Source organism: Vipera ursinii (assembly GCF_947247035.1).
Source record: "Vipera ursinii genome assembly, chromosome: 1".
NCBI lineage: Eukaryota > Metazoa > Chordata > Lepidosauria > Squamata > Viperidae > Vipera > Vipera ursinii.
In genome coordinates this window covers 275,511,590-275,531,157 of record NC_139512.1, presented here as the reverse complement: position 1 = coordinate 275,531,157, position 19,568 = coordinate 275,511,590, and the positions used below count along the sequence as shown (strand labels likewise).

At 38.2% G+C, this 19,568-nt stretch overlaps 1 protein-coding gene across 2 annotated transcripts in view; it reads right to left on the bottom strand.

The window, feature by feature from the left end:
* Positions 1-19,568, bottom strand: part of TIAM2 (TIAM Rac1 associated GEF 2) — an 83,818-nt gene that overhangs the window by 28,116 nt on the left and 36,134 nt on the right. For both annotated transcript variants that reach the window (XM_083348115.1, XM_083348116.1), the window contains exons 13-14: positions 17,629-17,889; positions 8,309-8,412 (exon numbers count right to left, since the gene is read on the bottom strand). In XM_083348115.1, the coding sequence (XP_083204241.1) occupies positions 8,309-8,412; positions 17,629-17,889 (365 nt within the window). The remainder of the gene's footprint in view (positions 1-8,308; positions 8,413-17,628; positions 17,890-19,568) is intronic.

Here is a 19,568-nt window from a genome sequence, read left to right as displayed (position 1 = left end):
AATTTAACACATGCAGAAACTGGGCATGGATGTACAGTACATTCACACAGAGAAGTTCATAAGTTATATCATAATGTTTCTCACCCAAATCCCAACACTATAAACACAAGAAAGAAAAAAATGACCACCCCTTGTTCTTCCTCCAGCCTAATTTTCACATCTGTTATCTAAATATACTGTATGTCTATCTCCTTGACTGAATACTGGGGTTTCAGCGCTGAATAACCAGAAGTATAAAATGAGACTTCTTTCACCTTCCACAGCATATTGTTCATTAAAATACTTAATATGCTTTCTTTCTGGTTTCCAAAACTATAAGTACTCATTATATAGAAGCTGGCTAAGACAATGTAACATTCCATTTTCTTTGAAAATATAGTTCTATCTCTATCTTTTTAAAATATGGAAATATTTATGTCAAAATATAAAAAACAGTTTATCAAGCTACATTTCAAATACAGATCTTCACTATTTGGTATGTGGTCAAGGGGAAAACCATTAACTTCACATCATCTGGCACAGTCACTCCATTTGGTTTATAAATATTTCAAAACACCATTTATACCAATGAATAGGATAGTGATAAATACCAATGTAAGCTTTTAAATAATTTATATTACATTTCAATACAATATAAATATATTAATAATAATGTAAGATGCATCATCATTTTTGAATTTCTAATTCACAGAAATAGTACCTTTGGGGAATGCACGATTCTCAGTATACTTATTTGGAAGTAAATTCCTCTGAACTTATTAAGACATGCATAAGAAAGAATTTAACTTCCAACCAGCAACAAACATAAAGGCAGATGCTTCAATTCAGATATGCTATTACACTTCAGCACTGTAGTGTATAGCTAAGGTGTAGGTCTTCACTTTTGCAGCATTTACACAAAAGGAAGCAGAGCACCCGGGGCCTCAGATGACTCAACGCAGCACACACAATTCAATCAGCAATTACACAGCATCCCCAGGCATTTCAAGGTCTTATAGTCTTTTAACAATACTCCTACATGTTTTTAAGGAAATTGCTGAGGATGCACCATTCTCATTAAATCAATATTTTAATCCAGTTGAGTCTTACTGAGTGTGTTTCTGTCCATAATCTTGTGGCACATTTCACTGCTATTGTAAAAGAAAACTATCTTCATACTCATTTTTGTTTAACAAAATGAAGTGTGAAGACTAAAAGAGAAAAATCACTTTGAAAAAAATCTAAAATTAAAGGATTATCACCATAACATTGATTTTCACAGTATTCTTCAGCCCTTAAAAAAGAAAATATTTTTATTTTCAGCAAATTAATCTGAGTTTCCTTTTCTTTTAGCGCCCTTTTACATTTACTGACAGAGGTCATTTCTGCTTATTATTTTAGCTACCCACTTGTTAATTTCCTAAATACAGATAAGAGCAGAGTCCCTCCCCCCAACAGACAATGAATCTGTGTTTTATAAAAATCATCTTCAACTAAAACAGCTTTATCTTTAAAGTAAGGTGCTACTTTGCCTAAGTTTTAAAATACAGAACATGATACAGCCTCCAAGAAAGCAAACATCATCAGACATAAGTGTGCATTATATACACAGACAAACAGATGAACTTGTGAAGTTCAGATGAAACAGGATGTCTATTTCTTCACTTACATATAAAAAGGAAAAAGAATCCGCTCCCTCCAAGCCCAGTTATCTCAAGCTGTCATCTGCTAAGAACTGAGCATCGCTTGCAATCTCCGTTTCACGAAATACTCCCTATACTGATTGCTCTTCCAATCTGCACTGAAAACCTCCTAGCGTCACCACCCTCTTCTCCACCCTGCACTTCCACAGAGCCCCACACTTTACAATATTACATAATACCACTATATGTTGGGGGGGGGGAAATACATTTCAGGGAAATCTGACATCAGTAGGAAATAGGGCAGAAATCAAGCATTTTCCAGAAGCATTCTGCTGCAAAAGTCTTAAGGCTATTTATAAGAAAGGGAATGTTTTGTTTTGGTTTTTTTAAAGGAAGATATGCAATTTTTTTCCCTGGCTTTCATACCCATTATTGTTACAATAATTATTTTCTAATTCTCCACCCATCACACACACACACACACACACACAAACACACACACACACACACACCATGCTGAAGATGGGTCATACCAAATTGCTCTAATGGGCACTTTCCAAACAAAGGGCTATCATTTGTGGAAACTCTAGGGTTATCAAACACTCTGCTATAGTTGGAGGTTCACCCATGTGGAATTTCTCCACTCTTACATGTTTCTGTGTGTCCCACTGAAAGTATTTGCATTATCTAAGACAAAGGATTCTAATATTAACCATAATACATTGTGAGCAATCCTACCAAGCTTCCTTGAGCACGCGCGCACACACACACACACACACAAGATCACATGACTTTTGAAGAAAAGAATTAAAGGTAGGGCTTTGTCTATCTTTTTACTACTACTACTACTACTACTACTACTACTAATAATAATAATAATAATAATAATAATGATGATGATGATGATGATGATGATGATGTTGGAAGGGACCTTGGAAGTCATCTAGTCCAACCCCCTGCTCAGGCAGGAAATCCTATACCATTTCAGACAAATGGCTGTCCAGTCTCTTCTTAAAAACTTCCAGTGTTGAAGCATTCACCACTTCTGGGGGCAGGTTGTTCCACTGGTTAATTGTTCTAACTGTCAGGAAGTTTCTCCTTAGTTCTAGGTTGCTTCTCTCCTTGACTAGTTTCCATCCGTTGCTTCTTGTCCTGCTTTCAGGTGCTTTGGAGAATAGCTTGGCTCCTTCTTCTTTGTGGCAGCCCCTGACACTGGCCAATTCAATGTAAAGGAAAAATATCTGAAGCCAGCTTACTGTTTATATCCACTTAATCAAAACCATTTTTTAAAGTATAGCCATTCATCTGAACTTACGGTATTAATTCTAGACTTATAGAACAAAGCACAAAGGGACTTGAAATTTTTGAAATAAAACTCGTTTCCTTCCATCTTCAAATTATACATTGACATATGTGCATGTTGCAGATATTTAAAAAAAACAGAAGCAACAAGACACACACAATGCAACAATCTCCATCTTAATTTAAGCAAGAAACCATGGATGAAGAACAAATTGTGACTTCCTTTTAGATAGTGAGAAAAGTTCCAAAAGATTATTGAAAGTGATGACGGAGAGCAACGCATTGAGATTTTCATGGCACAAGGGTGTGGAACTTAGTTTGAACACTGATCCTAAGAGAAACACAGAACTATTTTAAATCCATGAAAAGAGATCCAGGGTTGATCACAGATATTTTTAAGTAACAGATATGCCGGATGCGGAAAGTCAGTAGCAAAGTGAGTAGTGGAGCTTCAAAATGTACCCAGGTGAAGAATCTGAGTATTGTGCCAATCATTTTCCCAATACAAAGAAACTAGTGATGTCTACTGGCCAGCAATCAGACCCCACTTTAGCTTATTTCAGAGTGGTGGCATATTAGGGCACTGGAGAAAAGACAAAAAGGGTGAAGGAATGGAAATTGATAGGAACAACAGGAAGCTGGTGGGCCTCCGAACATTTACTGAGCACTCAAAATATGGGGCTCTTTATCCACCAAAAATGTGCTCCAGTCAAGCACATCTATAAACCACCTACAGAACTATTGGGAAGGAACATTTTGACCAGCTAAAGCAGAGTTTAACCAGAAGCTTAAATGTCTAAAACACAGAGCGGAATTACAGAATTGATGTGACAGCCATAGTATATCTCATTAGACATCCTTTATTTTTGTCTTCATGTAATGTATTCATTTCTGCTGCTCTTTCTGGGTTATTTCTCCAAAGTAAGCAATCAGCTGCATCATTTTTTTTAACTTAAAATGCACAAAAAGTATATTTTATGCTTATAACCCCTTGGGGTATAAATGCTACTATCTTTTCCTCGAATGATTTTTTTTTATATTCAGTAACCTTGAACTGGAAAAAAAGAACACACATACACACACAAAGGGAGTCCTTGTTTCAAAATGACTTTGACTTCATTAAAGAGACAGGAACAGAAGAAGAAAAAATAGCAAAAAATGTAGGCATTTCCATCACCTTTCAATTCAATTAATTCCCCTGCAACTCGAATTGGTACCCAACCTCATTTGCTCTCATATCTATCTGGACTGTATCAAAATGGCAAGGACAAACTGACCATTGTAACAGCAGACCATTACAAACTATTTTAAAATGTGGATTTGCTCGGTCATGCAAGAATAATGATCTTAACATAAGCAGAAGATCACTATGACTACTTTGCCATAGCTTAAAATTCATGCAAATATTTTGTCATTGTTTCCATGATTATAGTAGGATTCAAAATTTATGAATATTAAGAAAAATGTAAAATAAAGATGGATTATTAAATATATACATATATGTAGCTAAATCCTTTTCCCTGATTTATCTGAATGGTGGAATACTTTTTGACTCATATTTCTTTTTACTTGATTGCAGATAAACCTAACAAAAAGTTAAATAATTGCTTATTGATGCCACTGGATAGAATCCAATGAATTCTGCTTCATTAATTCAGTCAATTCTCCTGTCTTCCCTTGAGCTTACACTTGTTTCTGTAGTTTCCTTCTGATTATAGTTGACATACATAGCAGCTTTTGGTGGGACATTTAATGTATTAAGTTGCATCACATACATCAAAATTTCAGATATATTTTTCAAGAAGTAGCTTCTTTTATATGTTCTTTTTAACATGTAGATTCTACTCCACATCTTTTTCCCTAGCAAGCCTACAATCACCCTTATGAACTGAATGCCAAAAATAACTCCATGACTGCTTTCCACCGGTAGGGATGATGATGATGATGGGGTTATTTCAAATCCTTCAGAAATACTGGAACATGTGTGGGAAAAACCAGTTCTTAGATTGTTGTTGTTAGCTGCGAAGTCGTGTCCGACTCATCGCGACCCTATGGACAACATTCCTCCAGGCCTTCCTGTCCTCTACCATCTTCTGGAGTCCATTTAAGCTCACGCCTACTGCTTCAGTGACTCCATCCAGCCACCTCATTCTCTGTCGTCCCCTTCTTCTTTTGCCCTCAATCTTTCCCAGCATTAGGCTCTTCTCCAGTGAGTCCTTCCTTCTCATTAGGTGGCCAAAGTATTTGAGTTTTAGCTTCAGGATCTGGCCTTCTAAGTGGAGTCAATTAAATCAAGTTGATTAATAGATATATAAGGTCAAAGTTTGTTATCCTATAAGAACAATACCAGAGATTTGCTATGTGAACTCTTTGTTGGCATCTGGCATTTGCAAACTGCCCCTCACCTTGATTTGTGAGGCTGTTTCCTTTCTGATTTACTGTTTTTGCCCTCTTTTTGATTTCTGAAGTAAAACAGGTGACAGAACTAACCTAAGCACTGTTATACATTAGTAACATGAAATCTTTTATTTCTGAATATGTATGCTTATATCATCCTTCATTTGATTCCACACGTGGAATTTTAATGACTGGCTTTTTGGCTAATGTGTGTTTGAATTTAAATATGTGAATTGCTTCCTGGTGATGATTTATGGCAGACTAGGTGTACCTGAAGGAAAGCAGATAGCATTGTGGTGGAGATCCATGATCATACAATGAATGTTGGCTGTGGCACAGTCTTTCTAGATAAGAGAAATTGTGAGATAACCCACTTGCATTCCAGACAGCTGCTCCTTGTAAGTAGACTGCAGAAACTGAGTTTTTTATAGTTGGCTTCTGAGTTGAGCAGCTTAGAAAAGGGATTTCAATCCAGCATGTTAAAAAGATGGGATAATCATGTAAAGGTGATGTATTTGTCTGAATACTGATTCTTTGTATTTACCACTTATGTGTTTTATTACTATATTTTTGGTGTGTTTACCCTGAAATTTGATCCAGTATTTTACTTTTATTTGCTTTGATATGCTTATAACTTTAATCAATTAACAAACTGTTACCATTACTATCCAGCTCACAACCATAAAGCAGGTTATATAGACACAAGGTTTGCATAAGCCTCATTATCTTCAACCCTTTGGATGTAATTAATTTACTATTTACAGCTAAAAAGAGATTTTCTGAGTGGCAGGATAAAAGATTTCCACCTGTTGAGTTAACATTCTTTCTAGATTACAAAATAAAATATGTGATTTTAAAAGTTTATTTTTTATTTATGTATTTATCAAATTTAATGCCACACATCCTCATAGTTCAGGCAATTGTGAGCAAGATTTAAAAACTCTTAGCAAAAAAACTTAATAAAGAATAGGAGTAAGAAAGTTTAAAATGGATAAAATTTTGAAAGATTGCTTTCTGGAGTAAGTGCTTTAGAATAATTTGAAATTAAAATAGACAAAGTGGACATTTACGGCAATATTTTTGTTTACTATTAAGAGGTAAACTTGTAATTGTACTTATAACTGCTATCAGGAATACAGGAAGCAAGTTTCTTTTTTCTCTTTCTTTTTCTTTTCTATTTTCTCTTGAGTTTTTTTCTTTTCTTGCACTTTTAGCTTTCTCTTTGATTTTTTTATCTTTATATTCATTTGTATTAGTTTTTATTTTCCTATATAAGTATGAATTGCTTCATTTTGTTAGCTTTTATTAATTTTTTAGAGCTTTAGTTTACTTGGGTGTCTCAGAACATATAATGCAGGTGAAACCTGAAGAGTCTTAAGGCAATAACATCCCACAGGACATTTCAGGATGCTGAAGGACCAAAGAACCATTTTTTGGGTGGGTTGGGTCCAAAACCTCAGAATTCCTTGACAATAAATAAGTGCCAATATAACAGCAATGTGTGGATAATACTGAATTGATATAAATTTCGACTCTGCTTGTCTTGAAGGAAGAAGCAGTGGATCAAGGTAATTCTGTAACAATCAGAATTTACTTTCTGCTCCAAAATACACTCTTTATCTAATAACTATCTCTTCCTGATCCCCTTTACAATTAATGTGATACAACACAATACTGTTCCACTTCCTCTAGTAGAAACCTTAATCATTTTTTAAATGTACTGCACTCCCAGGTGTTTAATTAATCTCCTTTTAGGGAATTCCTTTGTTGTGGTTGTTGTGGTTGTTTTTGTTGCTGTTCCATCATTTTTAAGTATAATGGAGAAGAAACGGAACCTGACATGCAATAAGGACTCTTTTTTTCATTGATGGTGATGATATTTTCGCAACATTGATGTATGCAAAAGCAGTAACTGAATCTGAGCTTTAAAAATAAATCATTTTTTCCCAGCACAATTAACACAAAAACAATATAGGGTTTAACAATAATTTAAAAAACAGGTGTAAATATGCAAGGAGTCAGCAGCAGCCTGGTGATTTTAAAGTACTTGCAATTAATAAGCAGTGTGTTATTAGTTAGAACATACTAGCCCAAGACCTCAATAGCTTATCATCTATATTTAATTCTATTAGATTTTTACTCCACCTTTATTATTTTTATAAAATAAGTCAAGGCAGAAAACGTACATAATATTCCCTTCTCTTCCTATTTTCCCTACAACTACAACCCTATGAGATGGACTGGGCTGAGACAGAGCGAATGGCCCAGAGTCACCCATCTGGTTTTCATGCCTAAGGCAGGACTAGAACTCACAGTCTCTGAGTTTCTAAACCAGCACCTTAACCACTACATCAAACTTGTATTACTTATACAATACTGATGCAGGAAATTAGACTTACACCTTCCCTTTTTTGCACAAGAGCTTAAAACAGCATATATAATGGCCCCTCCTCCTATTTTCCTTCATAACAACCACTTTGTGAGGTAGGCTGGCTGAGAAAGAATGGCCCAAATTCAACCAATGAGCTTTTGTGGTTGAGGATGGAATAGTACTGGGTTTCCCTGTTTCTAGTACAACATCTTATTAAGCCACATTGGCCTCGAACAAGTCAAAGAGATATATAAGAGCCATGGGGTGATACAGTGGCTAGAATACAGCACTGACTGCAAGCCAACTGCCAGCTGATAATCTGACTGGTTCAAAGTTGCCTCAGCCTTCCACCCTTCCGAGATCGGTAAAATGAGGGTCCAGATTGTTGGGGACAAATGTGCTGACTCTGTAAACCGCTTAGAGAGGGCTGTAAGAGCACTGTGGAGCAGTATATAAGTACTATTGCTATATATGTATATGTATGCATATCCATGGATATGCATATGGATGTGTGTCTGCATGTACAAATATAGTGCAAATCCATCCACAAAAGCAGTCCGCGTGCCTTCCATATCTCTCTATACTTTCTGCATTAACTTTTAAGCAGTGCTCTTACCCTGAATGGCAAATCAAGTTTCTCCTTCTCTGGCATCTGGTCCAGCATGCCATCTGTGTTGCTTCTTTTTAGACTTCCATTAACATCAGGCACATGGTTGAAATCTATATTAAAATGAAAAGCCAAAAAGTTAGATATCAGAAGAAGAAATATGTATTTTCTTTCATTTAGATATAATTGTTTCATTAAAGTTTCAGGAAACGTAGACTCCTGAAGATCTGCTTGGCTTTTCCAGCTAAAATAATCCCATGCAAAGTAATACAAATATTTGGTCTGCTACTTCAAAGCTTGCCTTACTCAACATCATCTGTCTACAGTGTGGTACAGTGTGTGCTGGCTGAAGAAAACATCCAATACAAATGTCTGCACAATACATATAAAATTATTTTCTTGGATGAACACATTGTCCTAAAACTTACTGTGGATCTTAAACTTATTAATGGCCCAAAAGAAGAGGGAAGAGAACCTTGGCTTCCTTCTTTGTATTACTGCTTTGCTTATGTAGCAGCAATTAGGATAAAATCTGAAGAAAAATAATATTTTGCCAATATATATATAGTGGACTGATGATTGTAAAGGAACTTGCCTATTACAGTCGTAAGTCATGATAGTCATAAAGCGGGTCATCAAACAGCATGCTATTAAACAAATCATCATGGTTGTTAAGAGAATCTATGGTTGCTAAATGAATGCCATGTTTGTTAAGCAAGCCCATTGTTTGCTATGGGGCATTTTTGCAGAAAATTGGAAATTAACACAGGTTTTCAGCAAAAAAATAAAACAAAAATAAAACTAAATTGTACTTATTTGACCGTGGGACACTGCAAATGTCTGTAAATGAAGGCAGGTTGCCAAGTGCCCAAAATCGTCATTTGACCATGGGGAGGGGGGAACTGGCCATTGGAACTTCAGAACTGAGTTCTAAGTACCTTGGGGGAGGTGTCTGTCATAACTTTGAATGTTGCTAAGCAACTGGTTGTAAGTCAACAACTGTCTGTATTTAAAAATATGGGTTAGGTTAGGGCAGGGTTGTCAAACTGCCAGCCCGCGGGCCAGACGCGTCATCCGGAACTGGTGCCCATCCCATTGTTGGCAATAGCAAAACCGTCCCGATACGTTGCGCGACGTCACATGATGTCGCAAGTTTGACATATCTCCATTAGGGCTACCAGATTGGGGCTGCAAGTATCAGGGATACCACTAGAGGGCAGCAGAGAACCTGAGACTTTGTTACCATCTAATGATTATTGCAAATTTGCAACTTGGATTTAGTAGCCAATCAAAAATGAAAAGAAAAGAAATTTCATATTAGTTTCTTCAAGAGATGTATCATGCAATGATTAGAATGAACGGACTTGGTATATGCACAATGTATTTACGGATATGTTCGCTGCAGTAAGTTTAGGCAAGAATGCCAGGCAACTCCAGAGAAACTGAAATGATTTAGCATTTTGTCTACATCCATGTCCATATGCACCAATGTTTTGAGCTGCCAATTTAATTACATGAATGTCACTATGTTGTATTGTGTTGACAACCCATATATGGTTCACTATCATTCAAGGAAAAGATAATGTAACATCAAACTTCAAAAAGAACAAAATGTTAGCCTCAGCATCAATTATTCAATTAAATACTGAGCACACCATGAACAGATGGGGTCATGAGCAAAGCAGCAGAGAGAAAGCTCATGAAAACATCAGAAAACACAATCCTTTAAACCTCCATAGAAATAAAAACCATGCAACGAACGTGGCAATATGATAAGTATCTGAACATAGTCAAGGTTGAAGAAAGCAGACTGTATGCATGCTTCCGAGGCTCTGCTATCAAATTTGGAGGTCAAGAAAACAAATAAGAAACAAAGAAAATGCACCTCTCTTTTAAGGAGGAAACAGATCTCTCTATATGTTATAAACCAGGGGTGTCAAACTCGCAATGTCATGTGTAGTATTGTGACGTATCGTGACTTTTTTCCATTGCTGGCAATGGGGTGGACGCAGTTTCGCCATGACGCATCCGGCCTGCGGGCCAGTAGTTTGACACCACTGCTATAAACAGATGCAACTTCTCATGATGCTTTTAGTCCATTTAATTAACAAAGCTTTAATTGCATGCTAATCTACACTGCTATAGGGACGTGGTGGCTCAGTGGGTAAGGACACTGAGCTTGTCAATCAGAAGGTCGGCAGTTTGGCGGGTCGAATCCCTAGTGCCGCATAACAGAGTGAGTGCGTTACTCGTCCCAGCTTCTGCCAACCTAGCAGTTCGAAAGCATGTAAAAATGCAAGTAGAAAAATAGGGACCACTACGGTGGGAAGGTAACAGCGTTCCGTGCGCCTTTGGCGTCTAGTCATGCCGGCCACATGACCACGGAGACATCCTCGGACAAGTACTGGCTCTTCGGCTTTGAAACGGAGATGAGCACCGGCCCCTAGAGTCGGAAACGACTAGCACACATGTGCGGGGGAACCTTTACCTTACCTTTACCTACACTGCTCTTACCAACTCCCTCTTTTCTCTGCAAATGACAAGAAAACTGCAATGAGGCATAAGGAGGAATGGGGAATGTGCTTTTAAGTATCAGCCTGCTAAATAACTTCTCATCATTTACAGTTCTGTTCTGAACATCACCCATTTGAACTAGTGCCCTATTGCACAGCAGCAAAAATATGTTAACAAAGATCAAGAATAGATGGCAAGCTGCCCTCTCGGTAAAGAAAATGGTGCCTTGCCTTTCACTTTATTGACACTAATAAGAGGGGAGTAGGATGGAGCACTAAAAATAAAAGCAGATGGCAAAGTAAAATTAGGTATGCCCTACCACTGTAGAAACTGGGCAAGTACACAGTCAATTATTTCTATTTTAGATCATGCTGGTGAGAGAGTCAGAGTCTACGCTACTTGGACACAGAGAATGAAATTAGAGAAATATAGTAACCGAAGAAGAATGGAAGATCTCCTTTGTATTACAGAACCAATTATTCCACGGGATAGAGCTGAAATGTGAATAGTTCAAAACAATAAACTGTTTTCAAAGAAGGATCTTTTAGTGCTCAACACTGCAAAAAAGAAAAGTTCTGTACATTTACTCAATATAAACTCTGTTCATCATAATAACCAGACTCTGCTTGTCCCCATGGGCAAGATTCTCAGCAATGTTTGCTCATAAACAATTTCCATTTGTTCCAACACCAAATACCTTCACATAAGCTGCCTTTCAACATACTTCTGATTCTCTGTGTTACCACTTTGTAAGTTCTAATTCAGAAGGTTTACTGCTCACGCCTATACACAAGAATCTGGTCAACTAATGGTCAGCACTAATTTGGTCCTAGACAAGAGTTCATGCAATTCAGCGGGAGGGAGGGGCTATACTTGGAGAATTTGTGGACACATAATGATTTTTGAGGGATGCAGTGGCTCAGAGGGTTAGGACGCTGAGCTTGTCGATCAGATGGTCGGCAGTTTGGTGGGTCGAATCCTGAGTGCCGCATAACAGAGTGAGCGCCTGTTACTCGTCCCAGCTTCTGCCAACCTAGCAGTTTGAAAGCACATAAAAATGCAAGTAGAAAAATAGGGACCACTACAGTGGGAAGGTAACAGCGTTCTGTGCGCCTTTGGCTTCTAGTCATGCCGGCCACATGACCACGGAGACGTCCTCGGACAAGCGCTGGCTCTTCGGCTTTGAAACGCAGATGAGCACCAGCCCCTAGAGTTGGAAACGACTAGCATGCATGTGCGGGGGAACCTTTACCTTTACTGATTTTTGGCTGAGTTCTGTCTTAACTCTACCCCCCAGGCTTTGCCTGTTCTTCTACACTGCTGCCACCAGTGAAGCAGGATGGAAGGGCAGAGAAAGCCAGTTCATCTTAGAATCAGATATACTGGCAATTTGACTATGTTGAGTATTCCGTTCTTGAAGGATCTATAAACTCAAATTTGCAAGGCAGTCCAGATGTTGAATGGAATATCATGGATGGAAGGGAGAGAATGGGAATAGCCCTCAACTTCTAACTCAAACTCAATATGTTTCTTGGTGAAATTTAAACCAGACCTATATCATTGTTTTTTTCAGGCCAGAGACCATACTTGGCTTTCAAGATGGATGCTGAAAACCATACTCTAAAATGTAGGAAAGGCCTCCCAAATTTCTCATCAACAGTTTTGCCTCCAAGAGGGGCACATTTCAGAAAGCAAATAGATTTGGGGATTGGGTGCAAAGTAAATAAAGTACTCCTTTTCCTTCTCTTTCCTATTCTCCTCCTCCTCGAGACCAGGGGTGGCTAAAGAAAGGTGTAAGTTACTGAAAGTTGTAGTCCCATTCTCACAACCAAGATGGTGTAAAAATAATTTAGTTCAAGAATATTAGAACAATCTTTCCAGAATGTATCTAAGACAGACAGCCCAGGATTTTACCACAGGAAGATCCACTATGGATCATCTATATAATAAAATGAGATAAAATGACAGAAAGCAACTGAAGACAACAAAACTTGCACAACACATTTTTGGTTCCAGAATCAAACTTCTAAAAAGTCACAGTATATGGACAGAGCATCCTTACCTACCAATGTTCTCCCATATCACCACCCAAAACCAATCACTGTCCAATACCTAAGCCACTTTGAAGTGACCCGCTTTTGCTTTATTTTTTTTTTTATATATGCTTAAAAGACCCATGAGTTCAATGAGGGTCAGAGCCATTACTGCTAAGCTTGTAAGCCGCCCTGAGTCTTCGGAGAAGGGCGGGATATAAATGCAATTAAAATAAAATAAATTATGCAACTGGTGGGAAGTATACTAAGCTTTTTCCACCTCATTGGGATTTCATTTGGGACTCATTTTATGACCTTCTGGCCACAGGTTAAGTGAATCACTGCAATTAAGTTAGTGACGTGGTTGTTAAGTGAATCTGGCTTCTCCATTGACTCTGCTTGATCACTAAAAGTGATCTCAAAAAGCAATCACATGACCCCAGGACACTGCAACCATCATAAATATGAATCAGTTGCCAAGCATCTAAATTTTGATCACATGAACATAGAGGTGCTGCAATATTCGTAAGTGTCAAAAGCACTTATAAATAACTTTTTTCAGCACTATGGTAACTTTGAATGGTCACTAAATGAACTGTTGTAAGTTGAGGACAACCTGTATATGTTCATGTATTTTTTTTATCCATATGTTATTCTAGTTTCACTCTAGTTTCTTTCATATATATTTTTTCTTTTCTTCTGTGTCTAGTTTTTTTAAAATTTCTTTCATTTTCTTCCATGTCTCTTTCCCCACCCCAAAATCCACTCTTGACACTACCAAGAAATGGTTTATCCCTACTCTGAATCCTTACTCCTTCTTGTATCCTTCACTAATTATCTCTATCACAAACAAATACATGTTTTAAGAGTTATAATAATTCCTTTGGCATGCGAATAGAGAAATAACCTTATGGCGAATAGAGAAATAACCTTATGTTTAGCCATGTATTTGTTACAAACAAATCTTTTTTTGTCAGTTACTATAAACTTTTTGTAATTTACTGCATGACTGGAAAAAAAGTTGGGGGGGGGAAAGAAAATCTCCCCTCTTTGCTACAATATAAACACTAAATTCTCAGGGGTCTGATGGGGAAAAAATGGCCTTAACAGCCTTTTGTGCTTCTTAAAAACATCTGGTACTCGCAGTTAGAAACATCAAGGGTAAACGGATCTTTGATCTGATCAACAAATAGGAATTCTTGCATTTTCGTCCATTAAGAACGTAGTCTTAGAAAATGGGAATAGGAAATCAGGACACTATTAATCAAAATTAATATTTTCAAAGTTAGATTGTAAGAATTAGGCTGATGTGTCACTGCAAATTAACCAGGGCAGCAACTGAGGAATAATATGAGCAGGGAAAACAGAAAACCAATTGGGGTTTGTTTCTATTATAAACCGTTTGTAAAAGCATTTTCTATATGCTAAATTAATCGGATAAATATGACTTTTTAACAAATGTACATTCCCAATCATTGATGTGGCCTCTAGTTCATGGTACACTCTACCTCAGCTGCTCTTTGAATGAGACAGCCATCGGATTTTGATTATAACAGCATATATGGAGACAAATAAAAATTACAAAGAGATATTCTAGAAGATCAGCGTCACTACTTATAAAGCAGGTGCTCTTAACATGTTAAATATGCCAGGTAATGACTACCTATAATATCAGACTAATAAACTGAGTATAAATCCTAAATAATGAACTACGATTTATTAATTCCGTAATTTTCACTTTATGGCAGCAGCTTTTATACTCCAATTTCATTTAAATGGAATAGCTTTACGAGATAAATACTACTTATTGTACGCTAAATTTTGCAAGCAAGTTTTTACTTTAAACATGACCTAATAAAGTTGCTTTATAATTATCAATTCAAAAACCTCTCTCTAGTGATTTTTCATATTTAGCACTACAAAAATTACATTTTACACTGCTCAGTATAAGAAGCTGCAGCGATGACATCCCTGTCAGAACGACATCTGTTTAATATTTCCAGAGAAGAGAGAGTCTGCTTCCTTCTGCTGAAACTGCTGAAAAGTTTTTGTGTAAGATGACTGACATCCTTTCTATTAAACCTTCTCTTCTATAAATGAAGTATACTTTTAACCTTGCTTCAAGGACTAGTTTGCAAAATATTCTGCATACACTGCAGATATCTGCTATGAAGAACTGGACATGGCACTGTACTCACTAACTGTCAATACACGTCCTCGAATGGAAGCAAACACGAGCAAACAGAGGTTGCCTTATTCAGCTCCAATGGCCGCCCGGCAGTAGGCCCCACGGGGAGGCAGGCAGAGGCAGGGCATGGTGGTGAGGGGCCAGCGTGAGAGGCCGCCTCCCCCACTGAATGTCGGGCCCACGAGGCTCGATAATAGCCACAAAACAGAAGAACTGAGCAATATCCTTATCAGACTTTTGCCTGAACAGGTGAAAAACTTAAATGTTGCTATCTGTACAATTGGGCCTTGCACAGTTAGTCCTACGTGGAGTAACTATGTTCATACCAGGGCAAGCCCATGTTTCCCAGCATAAGAGCCCTCACACATTCAAGTCGATGCCTGAACGTGGCTAATTACAGTATCTCTTTGCGTTTTGGATGTTATACTTCCATCCATGAAGTCTTGAGTTACACTCCTTGACCTACTAGAAACAAAAAGGTTTCTACAAAGCATTTTCAAGTTTCAGCCAAAAAAAGGTATCAAAATGACATAAAGATAAAGGTAAAGGTTCCCCCGCACATGCATGCTAGTCGTTTCCGACTCTAGGGGCCGGTGCTCATCTCCATTTCAAAGCCGAAGAGCCAGCGCTTGTCCAAGGATATCTCCGTGGTCATGTGGCCGGCATGACTAGATGCCAAAGGCGCACGGAACGCTGTTACCTTCCCACCGTAGTGGTCCCTATTTTTCTACTTGCATTTTTATGTGCTTTCAAACTGCTAGGTTGGCAGAAGCTGGGACGAGTAACAGGCGCTCACTCTGCTACGCGGCACTCGGGATTCGACCCGCCAAACTGCCGACCTTCTGATCGACAAGCTCAGCGTCCTAACCCACTGAGCCACCGCGTCCCTTCGAAATGACATACTGTACTTAATTTAGTCTGCAAAATGCTTTAGAAGTGTTAGCATTATGAATCACTTGTCCTCAAAAAGACAAATTTCAATTACACTTATCAAGGTAAGCTGTACATTAAATGGAAGATACTTGTGCCTACTGACGTAGGAACCTGATGGCTTCAAAACAAGCATGAGCAGGCACAGAAATACACACCAAGTCACCATGAACTATGTGACTTTACCTGAAAGACTAAGAAAATCCCCTCTTCTTTCAGTCAATCAGCAACTGAAACTGACACACCAGCAAAGGAGGAAAAAACTATCTTTAACTTGCAATTATTTATGACATTAACAGAAGAACAGGTTTGGGGAGCAATTTTTCATAGATAAGCGGCTAGAAAGGAAGTGCTAATCAGCCACCTTTTCAATTGTACTGGTGGATATTTTCACAGCATCCCATCCGTGACCTAAATCTCATTAAAAACACTGCAAGGTAAGTTTTATCCACATGCAGTGCTGTATAATGTCACAACCACAGATGTTATTCTAAGACATGTTGTATTGCCACACACTCTTTAAATATGTAATTTTCTGTAATCCTGAGCAGAAAATGGCAACATTGTTTTCCCAAGTTGTTTTATTTATTGGTGTATTGTATTTACATCCTGCCTTTCCTTAAAAGATCCAGGCAACATAGACGTTAAGGGTTACCCCTCTATCAACTCTGTAAGACACACTAGGCTGAAATAGAGTGACTGACTCAACACCACCCAATAAGCCAGGGGTGTCAAACTCAATTTCATTGAGGGCCGCATCAGCATTGCGGTTGCCCTCAGGGGGCCGGGTGGGTATAGCCAGGGTGGGCGTGGCCTATTGGGTGGGTGTGGCTAAAGTGCTTAAGGCCTACTGGGTGGGTGTGGCCAGCTCTACATCGTTCGCATCAAGGGTGCCTATGGGGGCCTGGGCAGGAGTGGGACAGATCTGAGGGTTTCTGGCAGAAGGAGGGTCTCTGGGCCAGGGCCAAGGCAGTGGGGGCCGTTCCCTTACTGTTTCCAGGATGGCTTCGTGGGCCACATGAAACCACTTCATGGGCCGGATCCGGCCCCTGGGCCTTGTGTTTGACATGTCTGCAATAAGCTTAGCAATCAAATGGACTTAAACTTGGTTTTTGTTGGTTCCAGTTTAAACCACAACAGCATGCTGACTTTCGGTAAAGTTTTTGGTAGCAACTATGTAATTCACTATATATATATATTGTTCTGAATTATGCCTTCTTTTCCCTAAGTTGCAGAATAAAAATAACACATATATTTTACATGTTTTTATATGCCACTCTTCTATTTATTGGAATTAATTTTGTTATATAGAAGACAAATCATGGATTTATTGTTTTGTTTCTTGAATCCATACTGTTTTCCCTGAGAACAAAAGATCTATAAAGTCCTGTCAAAATCTTGAAATATCTGAAAAACTGGTCCAAGAACAAAACTAAAAATTAATCAATCAATCAATTAATGGATCTTTCATTTAAAAATGCATAATACTTCTATAGCCCCCATTATGAAGGTGTTGTTTATAAAAATACAAATATGTTTTAACATTATTTTCTAAAAGTTTCTGTGTTTATTGAAAAAGAAAAAGTTGAAATGGCGTTAAAAATATTGCACATGCTCTTTTGTATGCAGGTACGGTCACCGTAAAACTTCAAGCATCATCTTACCATTTGCTGTATTCATTCTGAAGTTATCCAGAAATTCCTCCAAGAGTTTTGATTGGTTATGCGGGGGCAAGAACTTTCTTGCATCCTTGGAAACGATACCATCTTTCAAAGAAGTACATAATGCTTTTTTATTGCCTTTGAGATTTGTGGTCAATGTTAGCTGCACGCTTTTCTCCGAGAACAACAATTCCATTTGCCTGAGGTCAAGCTCAGATACAGATTCTCCATTTATAATCAAAATTTCATTCCCAACACACAAGCCTGGGAGCAGAAAAAAAGCAGAAGACAGACATGAAGACACAATAGAAAGAGGGCACGTTAAAACATATTGTAACAAACTGTTAAGAAATGATTTTTTTTAAATCTTACCACATGAAAGTTTATGGAATGTATTGTGATGAAACAATAAATCCAACAAATGTTTTGCAAAAATTAAGATTTACATAAAGAAAGTATCCTGCTTGTTAGAAAAGAAGTTAAAATTACAATAGGAGAGTAACTTTTCCATTATCTAATAAAGCAATCTAGGCAGTGAACCAGGACAAAAAGCTACTGGCCTAAATCCCTTTTTCAGCTTTAAAGGTAAAGGTAAAGGTTCCCCCGCGCATGCATGCTAGTCGTTTCCGACTCTAGGGGCCGGTGCTCATCTCCGTTTCAAAGCCGAAGAGCCAGCGCTTGTCCGAGGACGTCTCCGTGGTCATGTGGCCGGCATGACTAGACGCCAAAGGCGCACGGAACGCTGTTACCTTCCCACCGTAGTGGTCCCTATTTTTCTACTTGCATTTTTACGTGCTTTCGAACTGCTAGGTTGGCAGAAGCTGGGACGAGTAACAGGCGCTCACTCTGCTATGCGGCACTCGGGATTCGACCCGCCAAACTGCCGACCTTCTGATCCCAAATAAATATGGACAAAATTCTACTTTCTTAAAAAGCCTTCCCTTCCTTTTTAGCTTAGAATTTCATCCAGTGAGTACAATAAAGCTAGTTAAACTGAACAAAATCCCTGGGAACATGGGCAATAAAGCAATAAAGGAATGTAAGAAGTGAGTGGATTCAACAGCCATGAAAAATAGCATTTGATCATAACATCCTTGTCATAGAGAATTAATAACAATTTGAAACATAAACACATAGCTTGATATGGCAAGATGAAATTCTCTGAATATTCTTATAGTACAATTAATTTACTGAGAGAAAACTCTATTTAACTCAATGTGTTGTCTAGACAGGACTGCTGAAATGAGTGACTTCAGCCAGATGAAGTAGATGATATTTCACTCAACATGTTTTCTCTATTCATATACAATAAATGCATAGCTATCTGCTTGCTGAGAGTATGCTTTTTGGAGAACAAGTCTTTAGCACGGCTTCCCAACAAGCATATATGGGGGTGAAATTGGGGTAGGGAGGAGAAGAGGATTTTTCACATGGGGCTGCCCCTGAAAAGTATCTAGAAGCTTTAGCTGGTACAGAATGGAGTGGCACAGGCAGTTATGTGTACTCCAAAATCTGCACATGTTACACCTCAGCTCTGGGAGTTGGATTGGCTCTCAATTTGCTTCTCAGTCAAACTAAAGGTGCTGGTTATGACCTTTAAAGCCCTACATGGCATTGGGCCAAATTATTTGAGGAACCACCTATCCCCAATTGCGTTGACCCATGTTATCAGGTCTGGCGGGAGGGACATACTGTGGGTCTCATTAGCCAAGGAACTTCACTTGGCAAGACTCAGGATGAGTGCTTTTTCTGCTATGGTGGACCATATCGTTCCTTCAAGGTAAGATTGGCCCCAATCCAGTTGATCTTCTGGAAGTCCCTCAAAAATTGGTTTTGCTGTTGGGCTTGGGGATCCCATGAAAGTATACAGCCTGTTAAATGGCATTGTGCACTATGTATACGTTTAAACTACACTCTCCCATCTTTTTGTTATTGTAGTTTTT